Consider the following 13509-nt stretch of genomic DNA (forward strand, 5'->3'; position numbering starts at 1 on the left):
TTATGCTTCCGAAACATTATTTTCGATTATTCTGTCTGTTATTTTCCGATAAATTTATTAGACAGAATTTAAATATTCGACAGGCGTTCAATCTATCGCACCCGAAGTGATAGAAAATAGCTGTAAACGTGGCACCTTGCTTGTGAACTAAAAATTTCTAATTCTTAGTTACAGGGAGAGCCGGGTATGAGCAGAATCAAACTTAATAGACTGAACAACCCCACCCATCTAGGAAGCTCCGAAAACAAAAACCAGTCTGAGCACGTTTTTCGCCCTCTCATGGTGGGAAGGATAGGTAAAAGCCAATTGCGGCTGTAGGCACGGTACATCGTGTTCACCACTCCAAGGCGACAATTCTGTACACTTGACTATTACCCTGCCATCACCAGGTTTTCAATAAGATCCCAGTAGTGCATCAGGAGCTTCCTGGCTTGTGTTACGGCGGGACCAGAATGCATACTACCAAAGTCTGTACTGCCATCCTCCTTGTGCATTGAATGATATTTTTGCTGATGATCAATTGAGTTTTCGTTTTTCCAAAAGGATTAATTTTTAACGACTCAAAAAATCTATAAAATTTTATTGTACTTTTTAAGTAATCTAAACTTTGGCTTTATATACAAACTGAAAAATACAAGAAGAGTTTACTTAACGAGATTGTTTTTTCCTATTTTTAATTTCTGTTAATGCTTCAATCACTATTAGAAATGTCGATATTGGCATTGAGTTCTGTCGGAACGGCGACGAAGTTACTTGGCACAAGTCCCGCTAAACCATTCATCTCGCCGTAGAAAAAGCCGTCTGCTCTTACATCACCATAAGTCGTGATGACGTCACCCTCGCAGAAGGCTAGCTCCATGTCGGGATTATCATTCGGACTCTGTTCCTCGGGGTTGTAGTCGTATGTCGCCACTTGATGCTTAACCAGAGACTTGTCGAAATCGGGCGCGTCTTTTCCAGGATTCCGAGAATGTGACTCATTTCTTGCACTGAACTCGCTTCGTCCAGGAAACAATACGGTCACCAGTTGGGACTTCAATGTGGCAGTAAAGGCCTGGACCGAAATCAAACTCGGTCTTTCCAGTTCCCTCAGAGGCACAATCGCTTGCTGGTCGTTGGATCCACACTCAATGGACTGTTTAACATTGTCAACAAATATAAGGTACCCTTGGATATGGTCGCGACTTGTGGGCGCGTTCCAAGCTACCAGAATTGACCCTACTCCCACTATTCGCACAATTTTGCAGTTTTCAGGAGGATCCAGAACTGGTAAAGTACTCACTGGAAATTCACTCAACAGTCCCGAAGTCTGGTTCAATTTCTGCGCAATTTGAGGGTACTTTGAGGACACTAAATGAAGCATTTGGGGGGATAGAGAGCCAGCATCGACATGGCGGTCGAACTGTTGGTCTACTTCGAATCTCTGAACTAGATCTCGACCTCCAGGTAAGGACAAGACAGCTTCTTTCAGAAAATTGAGTTCAGTTTCCAGCGCCTGAACATCATATACCTTGGCCTGATATTTCTTCAGCCATTTTGCAGCTTCCTGCTGACTTTGTTTTCTCACCGCGTCGACTTCCAGATTAGAATTTCTCAACTTAAGAAAGTAGTCCTCAGCTGAATCTTTCAGTTTGTCGCTGTTATTTTCAATTTTGCTCTGCAGTTCGTAAATGTCATTTGTTTTTGCGTTTATTTCGTCGGCAATTGAGCCCAAAGCTTCAAACAACTCATTGTCAGGGTCCGAAATCACTCTCTTCAAATTCTCATTCAAAACTTGGAATTCCTTCTGGAGTTGCACTTGATCTTGAATCCGGTCTTCGAAGGTGTTCAACACATCTTCTAGTTTTGCTTCTGTAGTTTCTTTATCTTTCCAAGCTTCGAAAATCAATTGAGTCCTTGCCCTCATCACCTTTTCAAGAGCTTCATAATTCTGTTTCTGGCCACGACTCAAGTCATCCAAAACTGGATCTTGATCTATGACCTTTAGAATATCTTGCATGGTCAGTTCTGTTTCCATTTGAACAGAAGCTAGCCTGTCGTTCAAACTTTGCTCGGATCCGCTTATAATGAGCTGAAGTTGAGCGTGCATGCTAGACTGAAAATTTCTCGGGCACATGAACGAAGCAAAACCACAGTCATCCAAAAATACATCGTCGACAGAAATCACACCTCGCTCTAGTCGAACTCGGTTCAGCTTCGGAACCATATTTAGCATGTACATCAACAGTCGGACTCTTACACGGCTCCGAGGGTTGCTCAATTCCATCACGTCATCTTCGTCGTCACCTTCCATGTATGTAGATATTGCACGCTTTATGGTTTGAGTTGGCGTGAACACAATATGCTCAGGCGCGTTCGTTTGAGTAGACTGGTGACGAGAGTAGAAATTGGAGTAATTGAGCACTTGTAGCGACTCGTCCTCCATCTTTTCACGATGTTGCTTCTCCGATTTCTCAATTAAGTTCAAAGTTCGCTCCAGCTCATGCATCCTTCTCACAACGTCATGGAATTTGTCAAACTCCTGCATAGGAATCGAAATGAACTCTTTACTGTTATCGAACGCTGAAAGCTCCCAATGTTTTACAGAATCCTCCAAATTTTTGTTCTCGCTTTTAAGAGAATCAATAGCAATCTCCATGTGTTTCATATCTTCAAAGTTTTTCTCAACTTTTTCTCGGAGTTTGAAATTTATTTCACGTTGCTGTGTCAAGGCTTCTGAAACTGTTGTCAGACTTTCGATTTCACCTTTTTGCTCCCTTTCATGATCTCCGACTGTTCTGAGTTGAGTTCTTAGAACCTCAATTTCATTTTGAGCGTCTTTCAACCTCCTTTTCAGCCTGACAAGCTCTGTATCGTCCGGATAAGCATCCTGTTCATCAGTTTGGCTTCTCTTTGAGAGTACTTTTTCAGCCGGCTTAACAACCATCGGCTCACATTGTGTCTCACTGTCGCTTACCAATTTGTTCATACTTTCTAAGGTGTGATTCAAGTTCAAAATTTCTGCATCCTTGGCGTGCAAAGTTTCACTCAAACCCGCAGCAAGTTGTTCCCGCTCATGCAAAGTTGCATTTAAGCTTTGCATCATATTTTCAAGCTGTGTCTTTTCATTTTCGGACGCTTCCAGTTTTTCTTCAAGTTCGACCATTTGATCGACAAATGATTTTTCGAACTCATTTCTAGCTTCCAACGCAGCTTTAAGTTGTGATATTTCAGTCCGCGAAACAGTTTCATCCGCGCTTTTTCGTTTCAATTCTTTCTCCATCGCTTTCAAATTGTTCCTCAAAATCCCGTTCTGGCGTTTCAGATTGTCTACTTCTGTTTTCAGTTCTTGCTCTCTTGCTTTTTGAACCGCGTTTTGCTCTGTCACAATTTTTTTCAAGCCTTCCAACTTCTGCACTCCCCTTTCCATTTTCTCCTCTAAATCTTTAGCGGTCTTCCGCTCCTTTTCCAGATCAGTTTTCGCGGCAGCTAATTCGTCCTGAAGATTTTTGATGGCTGTATCGTTGTCCCATACTTGCTTCCGTGCATTCGAATGTTCCGACTCCTCATTACGTAACCTCTTGCGTAAGTCCAGCACCTGTTCCTCTAACTCGTTCACCTCCTGACGTTTTTTCTGCTCCTCTTCCGTTTTGCTCGCCAATTTCGACCTCAGAGACTGTTCACGTGAGATCATAGTGTCGATCTGAGCCCGAAGCTCACTCGCCGTTTCCTCTAACTCGGCAATCTGAAAAACGCTCCTCAGAAGTGAAACCTTAGTTTTCATTAAAGCTAGAATCTCTTTGAGTAAACAGTAATAAAGGCACTGAAATATAATGACAATTATGGGTTTTTCTACCCGGACTCGACTAATCCAAATTGCAAGAGTAACCTGTTACCGTACAAGCAGCACCAGGGGGCAGATCTAAAATTTTCGCATCTTCTGTCGTTTTTGGGAACTTTATGGGAAGTTTTGATCAAATAATTGTATGTTTTTGGCGCGCGTTTTCCCTCAAAATTACTATAAAATGGCGCCCAATGCGCCTCAAGAAAAATTTCAGGGTCGGTCGGCCTGAAATGGATGTCGTAAAATAGTAAAAGAGGAGAAAAAAGGCGTCCAACCCCCTCCCTAAATCGGCCCCTGAGTAGCACAAAACATTCCCATCATAATATTTGTTGCATCAAAAAACAATCGGTTTTTTTATTAACAATTTTTCGAATTTTTTTGATTAAAAAAATGTTTCTGTTTCTTAGTTTCTGTTGCGAAAAAAAAATTAAAATCCTAAGTGGGCCTTACCTATTTACTAGTTAAATGAAGATAGTTTTATTCAAATTTTCCTAAAATTGAGCAAGTCAGAATAGATATTTACCATTCATACTAAATTGACCGTTCTGTGAACAAAATTATTTACGGGTACAAAAGTCTAGCACACGATTGCAAAACTCTTGTTTATCCCAAGGGCAACAAGATTTCATATTTTTAAACAAAAATGTATCATAGCCAACAGCTTTTTTTCCTAGACAAGAGTAATTTTCTATTCAATTAGCGAATTTGCGAAAAAAAACAAGCTGTACAATGTTCCACTTATTCATATTTTAGGAAATTTTAAAGCTCAGTTGAAGCAGATTTACTCCTAAAACAACTAGCTGAAAAAAGGATTCGGGAAAAAATTTTTCAAGGAAAAAAATAGCTAGCCTTAAGGCTCATCAAATTTTTAGAACAATTTATGATTGAAGTTTTTTGATAACATTAACACAACGTGAGAAAACTGGATCATAAATACTTTTTTTTTATTTCGCGCTGAAATCTAATTCCACTTTCGAAACTCGAAATTTTTTGGAACCTTAACATATTGCCAATCGACAGTGGTGTTTGCTTTCCTTTCAACAAAGGCAATAAACTGAACTTAAAAAGAAATTCAAAATCAATCTGCAAAAACGTAAATTTAAGCCTGAACAAACTTTCAGAGTTCCAGAAAAAAATATATATTAGAGTCTGAAATACGTTCATCGGTTCTAAAAAATTTTCAGTTTTCGAACGAGATCTTTAAATTTTTCTTGATGCCTCCATTTTTCAACAATGCGTCACTTTGCTATGGAAAACCATGACTGTAAAATTCGAGAGCTACGTACTCGAAATAAATATTCGGGAAGAATATGATTGCTGAATGATTTTTAAGGCATAGTAATGATGCAACCCTTTCTGGGCTTTACTACCTGGTCGCGATGCTGGAACACCTGTGAACTTGCATTCCTTCCGTCTGAAACCGCTCTTGATTGGTTGTTTCTAATCTGATGCAAGTGATTATGTAATCTCTCTGCTGATTGGCCATTCTCGCCCGATTCCTCTTTCGTTGCCAATCGGTTCTCAATGCCGTTGATTTTAACCATTATTGCGTCCAATTCCTAATTAATTATAACCCATAATTACTGAATAGTTAAAAATGAAATCAATTTCAGGTAATGTGCCAACAATACGAGTAGAAAAACATAAACGTATGTTGAATGTGAATGCTTAATATCTTCAACGTTTAAGTAAGCTACTTTTTCACTTTGCTAAAGAAAAAAAAAGCAAGCTACTTATGCTCATTATAAAATATTTGAGAGCGAAAAGAAAGTAAATTTGGCAAGATTTTGAACACCATGTGAAAAATGATGATTTGAACAAATTTGATTGCTATAAATTTTAGTTTGATGGTTTTGTTACTTTGTGGAGTTTGTACAATCAGATTATAAAAGCAACGTCAAAACAAAATAACGTGCTTCTTGATTCTAGACTTAAGCAGCTGGACAAAAAAAATAGCCTCAATTAACATGAGTGAAGCACGCGATGAATTAAAGTGCCAGAATTTAATTCAAAAACAATTTTTACGTCATCGATTTATATGCAACAAGCGTATCCAGCTGCTCTGCAAGATCACATAATGCTCAGACAACAATCATCATTGCAAAAATCTTACAAAAGTTTCAAATATTTTCTATAAAATTTATTCTCTGAACTTTCTGCCGGCGTTTCATTTCTTGTGCACGCAGGAAGGGTGGAACTTAAGCTTCTAAAACTACGTTAAAATCATAAATTCTGTTTCAATTCCGACAAAACAAATTCGAGTCTTATTGGACGTTTTTTGGTCTAAATGGGCAGACGGTTTACCTTGAGAGGAGAAGCAATCATTTGGTACTTCGCATTATAATGAGTAATAGTAAAAATCTATCAATGACAAGGTTGCCGGCTTTGAAAACCTTATAAAAAGCCAGCTACGAAATCCAATGGTTATGAAAATAAACTTTCAGTTTTGTGAAAGTTTTTGGTGAAGGAACACCTTCGTAGAAATAAGAAAGTGTCTGCCCTCAAACAACTTTCAAAATCTGCCCTCACAAGCAATATGAAGAACTGTACAATATCGTTTGCTTGAAGTGACGTATTTTTTGCAAAAGTTTGAGGTAAAATATCTTTCTAACTTTGGGCTCAAGACAACAATAAGTTTCGGGTGATTAAAAAAATTCCGGCAAAAACGGCTTGTAAAAAGTCGAAATTGTCTAGAGAAAATAAAACCACCTCAAGCAAATATTCAGTATCTTTCTTCCAAAATCGGAACAATCACAAGTTAATGAGGCTTGTTATAGTGCTTTTCTTTCGAATTTTCTGTGAATTTTCTGTGCTTCTTGTACAGCAGCTGGCTATTCTTGTTGTTCCGACATCCGAAGAAAGTACGGAATATCTATGCTTGCAGAGGTTTTTTATATTCAGTCAATTATCGACTTTTTAACTCAGCATTTTGGCAGTTTCTGGCGTTGTTGCCTGGAGTTAAAATAAATTTAGAAATTTCATTTTTCTTGAAGTTAAGGATGTTTGAAAATTGCTAACTTGACCAATTTGGGACAATTAACGCGCGATAAATTGCGTTTTTAAAACATGCGTAAGCGGCAGCTCGAAAATGAATTGAGGCCAGCAAGTATGTTTTATTAAAACAATACGAGACGCTAAATAAACGCTTTGGATTTTACATATTGTGTGGGCTATGAAGTTACGAAAAAATTTTTTGCTCGAGCTAGAATGATATTCTAAAAAAAAATTAAGTGTATTTAATTATTTGGCTAATAATCAAACTTTCTTCACAGCTCCAAGATAAAAAGGGGCACATAAAAAACAAATGGATGATCTGAATAGAAAAAAGTATAATTTTTGGAAATTTTCTTAAATCACAATTTCATTTCCGTTTCATTTTCAGTTCATATCACGACTAGAAAGACTTGACAATACAAGAATTTGACGCAGGGGCGGATCTAGGATTTTCTCGAGGGGGGGGGGGGGGCGGATTTTCAAAAAATTTTGACGACCTTTTTTTTTTTTTTTTAGGTCGACCAAATTGATTTTGATTTTTCGCGCTCTCCCAAAGCACTATTTTGCCCCTATTTTTGGAAGAACAGTCAAAAAAGCCGTTTTTGGGCACTTTTTTGAAAAATTTTGACAAAAAAATGCGTTTTTTTGGCGCGCGCTCCCCCTCAAAAATAGCATATATTGGCGCCGAAGGCGCCTTTAGAAAAATTTTAGGGTCGGTCGGCCAAAAATGGATTTCTGAAAAAGTATCAAAGGGGGGACCCTTTGGGTCGGCAGGGGGTCAAATCCCTGAGGGGGGGCGTCCGCCCCCCCCTAAATCCGCCCCTGATTTGACGACTACGTCCCACCACGTTTTAGCGTATTGCTGTTGAGCCTTTGAAATTTTAGACTAACCTCATTATGCTGTAGCAATTCGTCATCCAATTCTTGAATCCTCAAGTCGTTGAACAGAGTTGCATCTTTATTCTTCAGTGCCGTCAATTGGTCTCGCAGCCTCTGCTTCGCTAAAAGGAAATGGATGTGTTTCAAAGAGACCAGTTGGAGCTCAGATTTCATACACAGAGGCGAAGCGGAGCTTCGCATCACTTGAGATACCACAAAAATAGCATTGCAAGCTAACAGACAGGAAAGCAAAGAGAGCCAGAGTCCAAAGAAAACGGAAAAACTCTCGGAAAAATCACAATTAAAAAACTTCAAAAAGTTGTCTGATATGATGTTATATTTGCGGAAAAAACGTCCAGAAACACAATCGACGGCGTTTAACGAAATATCAAAAACAAATATCAAGCGAAAATGAAATTGTAGTCTTGAAAAATTTTGAACTATAATTTATTTTCTGAAAACTTTAATGTTTTGTGCGATCCGAGGGAAAGTATACAAATTATGGTTCCATCGAACGGCCCAAAATTAGGTTAGTAAGCCAAAAAATATATAAGTCGAAATCTTGTAGACCAAATTTTTTTAAACGAAATCAAAAAAGAAAATATACGAAGTCAAGGCTAGTAGAATTACAAGGTGCAGGAGTAAATGAAAACATAAAAAGCAACTACAATGAAAACTGCAAACAGCAAAAAATTGTAAGATGTGGCAAAAAAGCCGACAAATAATAAGCCTACAATTTTTTGAAACGGATTCAATCGGGTTTGAAAAAAGGGTCCTGGTCAGATTTGATAAGACCCTTGCAGTCCCAGGCGTATTCGATGCCTCCAGACTAAGTGCGTTGGAGACGTTTGAAAAGTTGAATTAATTATGAACCAAAATACCAAGTTATTCTATTAAATAAGTTTTTAACCCGAAAAGAGTCTATATTCCGATTTGATAACGCTTGCTAATCGCAAGCGTAAAAATACATTATATCAACGTAAACCTCTTCCGCTGTCATAATAATCAGACGATAGTTTTGTGATAAAACTAACCCAATTTGAAAAAAAATGGATCAAAAAGCATCTTTTTTGGAAAAAATTCATAAAATGAAAACGTATTTGAATTTCAGTCGATAACCATTTTTGAGTTACCAGAATTCGTAATTCGAGCTTCAAAATAAATCGATAGACAAACCACCAATGTATAAAAATGAGCAATTTTCCCTAAGAAAACACACGACCAAATTATGTGTAAAGTTACTTCGTTTCTTAACAATAAGTAATACTACTAGTACTTGAACTAATAATCGCTTTTCACAGCAACTATTCACCAATAATAGATCTACAAAACAAACAAGCATGCTATGATTTCCACAGAAATTTCTGCCTTGGAAGGGAGTTTCACAGATTATCCAGGGTATTTCAAAGACTAGCCTGTTTCTAGAGAGTGCATTCTGGCAATGGCCCTCCTTCCTTCAGTCTCCAGATTCACCCTCTCCTCGACCGCCACATTCCAGTCAACCACACCATCTCCTTCCTCCTCCTTTGGGCGATAAAAAAACTGAAACTTGTTTAAACAAAATTACGAATTAGAAATACAAATTTTACCCCTGAGAAGACCATAGCACTCAAATTTTGGGACCATCTATCTTATTCCTTATGCAATGAAAAACGAAAACTGATTTTTTAAACCAAAAATGTGTATGAACCTGAAACGCGACTTGCAATTACTTTGTTGTAGCTAATTCTAAATTAAAACTATTAAAAAGAATAAGGATTTAAGATGAATTAGTCGGTAAGTTAAAACATTAAAACAATGAGAGATCATTCTCTCCGCCGGAGAGAATGGCCAATGAAGGTCATATCTGAGTGACCAGTTAATTAAACTAATATGTTTTGCAGTAATTGCAAAACATGATGTAAATCACAACATTCCCCTAAGCAGGAAAAATTTTTAAATTACGAATAAAGTAATGCACAACGACTAACTAAGTCTGACTCCTTTCTCCCCCTTTAAGGACGAGGAAAAGAAAAATTAAAGCGCCGTAAATGAGGAACTGACACTAACTAAAGCGCCCCTATGGGATTAAATACAGCAACTATAACTGTGAGAATGATTATCCGGATTCCGACGGATAAGGGCTAGGTTAAGATAAGTTTAAATGTGATGAAGTTGTCATCAAGTTTTATGGGTGGAGCCCTGATTTGCGATACACAAACTAGAGGGAAGTCGACTTAGAGAAATTATGAGAGCACAAGATGATGTTTTCCTTTACTGGACAAAGCACTCAAGTCCACAGATCAACGTTTGATACCTTAAGATTAGCACCGGTTTATAAGGTAATATGTGCTCCTTGATATGCCAATATAGCAGATTAGGAGGCTTCTTGAACGTTCTCTACGGCATCGATAAAATAACGTTGACCATAAAATTTTGGTGGGCCGACATTTCTACTAGAACGGCGGATGGTAGGAGGAATTTTACCGGATAAGATGGTAGGATTGGGAGGTATAGCGCACTCGTCAGTTGAGTCGCTTATCTCGTACACCGGGAAATCTGTAGTTGAGCTGTTATCCGTTGGATTACACTCGTCTTGCAGGTCCTGTTGTTCGACGGTGTCTTTGTGCCCTCCCTGGTTCACGGTTCTCTGTTCCGCAGTACTAGGTGTTCGGCAGGCGGGTATTATACTTATTGGGCACTCGTAAGATTGGTCCATAGATTGTTCTCTGTTTGGGTCAATGTCGTTTTCTAAAATCTCAGATTTTATTTCAGGATTGGTTACAGCGGAATTAGAATTATTTCCGATTGGGAGGTGAGGTGTAAGTGAGTCTGAAATAAAGCGCTCTCTGGCTACGTCTCTACAAGGGAAACCGCCCGCTACCCATTCCCATTCACTAGTATCCGAAATATCCGAAGGAATTAGCATAGATTCATCCGAAGCAAGGTAACCTGGAGGAGTTGATGACTTCTTTGAGTGGCGTGTTTGTCTTCTTGTAGATTTGTGTGATGGCCCTGATATGCGTGTCCTAGTTAAGTTGTCGGATGAGGTCGGATCCAATTGTCTGGTCCTTTTATTCGTTGGCTTTTTTGTTCTTGGTTTCCGTGTTATGCCTTCCTGTTTCTGACCTACTTCAACATTAGGATTAGGAAAATACGGGAATGAAATGTTTCCTTTAAAAGGTCTGATTTTATTTGAGGTAGAAGAAGGAATCGCAATGTCGGATTTTCGTATTATTTTTTTGTCGGACAACTCTACTGTCGAAGTAGATGAATTTATAATTCTTTTATTTAGTTCCTTATAGAAACAGTCTCGGTTGATGTTACCGTTAGTTTTCCGAAGGATTTTACCTTTGAATGGACTTTTGATTGGTAGTCTATTGGAGGTGATTTTCGAGGATGAAGCATAGTCTGTGTCGTAGCCTTTTTCAGTCGAGTTTTGGTTCTTCTTCGCTATCAAATCGTCCTTGTAGCCGTCCTCTAGTCTATCATCCGCGTTCCAATCCTTAGCTCGTTCCTTAGACAGTATTGATTTCCCTTTGTCTAAAATTCCAAATGAGGGTTTACCAGAAGCTAATTGTTTCCAAATAGTATTTGGTTTTCTGTTATAGTGAATCTCGAAGGGTGAACATTTAATTTTTGATTGATAGGTAGAGCGTAAATTCCAGATGATTTTTGAAACGGCATTTTGCAGTGTACATTTATGATGTTCTTTTGAAATAGCCAGTAGTTTGACTTTCACTTTGTACTAATTTTTCGACTAATCCGTTGGAACGATGGTCGCCTACTGTACAAAAGATTATTTTGATGTTGGTGGAATCGCAGAATAATTTAAAGTCTTGACTTGTAAAGCAAGTAGCATGATCTACCCTTATAGAATAAGGTATCCCGTGTAAGAATATGTAGTCTTGTAAAAATTCTATAACTGTTTTTAAAGAAGTAGACGATGTAATTTTTGCCGACGGAAATTTAGAAAATCTGTCAATGCAAAGTAAAATGTATTTATTTGACCCCCAATAGGAATCCAAAGGACCAGCGAAATCTAAATTAAGTTCTTCGTTTGGTTCCGATAATGGAAGAAGTTCACTAATTTGTGAATTAGGGATAACAGTTTTCAAATTCTTACCCGCCGATGTACACTCTGAGCAATTTATTCCGTGAAAGTAAATTTGCCTGTTAATATGGGGCCACTAGATGTATTGAGCCGAATATTTCATTCCGAATTGACCTGGATGTGTTTCGTGAAGGGTCTTCATCATCGCGTTTCGTAAGGTAAATGGAATAACGAGTTTGCCGTCCATGTAAAGTAATCCGTCGGATTCGTGTAGGTCTCGGGTGAAATGTTTGAAATACGGAGAATCTGCATTAATCTTCTCCACCTTATTTTGAAGTGCTTTAACAATTGGACTTAACATGGGATCGTCTTCTGTCAAGAGAGCTACTAACTTGGCGTTAAATAAAATATTTAAATCCAAGGGTCGATCCGGCAACTTCAAATTTTCACGATATTTTTAACGAGATTAGCATGATCTGGTAAGAGCCGGAAGTCTAAATCTACAGAAATACCGGAAGTGGTGGAATTAATTACAATATTCTTATTATTCATATTAACAGTATCTACAATTTTTTTATCTACAGGTGAATTAGTAAAACTACGATTAAAGATTAAAAAATAAAAAAATGCGGAGTTAGAAATGGAAATAATTAAAGTATTTGTATTAGAATAATCCGTTGGAATGCAATTTGAGGTACAAAATTCTGTTCTTTTGTGATTAAATGAACAAATTGGAAAAGACGAGTTAATTAGTTTTAATACTGCTGCTATTAGGTAATTACGTAATAAAGCGTAATCGGAATTTTCCAGATTAGAACCAATGGCTGAACAGGTAGTTCTTAGTTTCTCAGACGGATTTAATGATTTATTAATCTTATTAATATTTGCTACTACGAATTCCTCGTCATAATGTGATATTGGAAGAGCTTTTCCGGATGGAATTCTAGAAATAAGGTCAGTGAAGCCCATATCTTTTCCTGCAATATGTTTGATTGAGAAATTAAAAGGTAATAATCTGTCTACCCATCTTGTTAATCTACTGTGATAAGTTTTGTTTCCGTGGTTTGGTGATAGGGCGGATAATAAAGCGTTGTGATCAGTAATTACTTCGAAATCTGATCCGTAAAGGTAGTTCTTATAATGTTCGAGAGCCCTTACAACCCCTAGTAGTTCGAGCTCGTTCGTAGAATATTTAGACTCGTGTGGGTTTAAAAAGCGTGAAGCAAATGAGATTGTTTTCCAATCGTTCCCGTGGAGTTGTTCGAGCGAAGCTCCGAGTCCATTATGTGACGCGTCAGTTTTTACTCTAGTTTTGCGTTTTACGTCGAAATGGGTATTCTCTGTTAGGTTTACGATTTCTTCTTTAATTTTTTCAAAAGCTTTTGTATGGTCGTCATTCGATTGGAATATTGATTTCTTATTTAGGAGCGGTCGGAGTGGGCTTCCTAAGGATGCTAGATTTGGGACGAATTTAATGTATTGGTTTATAGAACCAAAAAATGATCGTAGTTCTTTCAAATTCTTCGGAATAGGTAGATCTTTTATGGCTTTCGATTTGTCGAATAACGGGGTAATTCCTGATTTAGAGATTTTGAATCCCAACCATTCTATTTCTTTTTGAAAGAATTTACATTTTGACCATTTTACAGCGAAGTTATATTCGTCAAGGGTAGATAAAATTTTTAACACAATATTCTTGTGGTCTAAGAATGTTCCTTTGGAAGAGATTAAAATGTCGTCTAAGTAACAGTTAGTAAATGGGATTGAACCTAACGTAGAG

General features: G+C 37.8%; 1 protein-coding gene across 1 annotated transcript in view; it reads right to left on the minus strand.

Annotated features, from left to right (window-relative positions):
• Nucleotides 1-563: 563 nt before the first annotated feature.
• The window catches only part of LOC134853080 (centromere-associated protein E-like), a 31727-nt gene continuing 18781 nt past the window's right edge, over nucleotides 564-13509 (minus strand). Inside the window, exons 6-9 of the mRNA XM_063869018.1 lie at nucleotides 9112-9220; nucleotides 7709-7818; nucleotides 5194-5382; nucleotides 564-3724 (exon numbers count right to left, since the gene is read on the minus strand). Coding sequence (XP_063725088.1) covers nucleotides 692-3724; nucleotides 5194-5382; nucleotides 7709-7818; nucleotides 9112-9220 — 3441 coding nt within the window. The 3' untranslated portion in view covers nucleotides 564-691. The remainder of the gene's footprint in view (nucleotides 3725-5193; nucleotides 5383-7708; nucleotides 7819-9111; nucleotides 9221-13509) is intronic.

Source organism: Symsagittifera roscoffensis, chromosome 1, assembly GCF_963678635.1.
Source record: "Symsagittifera roscoffensis chromosome 1, txSymRosc1.1, whole genome shotgun sequence".
In the NCBI taxonomy this organism is placed as follows: Eukaryota; Metazoa; Xenacoelomorpha; order Acoela; family Convolutidae; genus Symsagittifera; species Symsagittifera roscoffensis.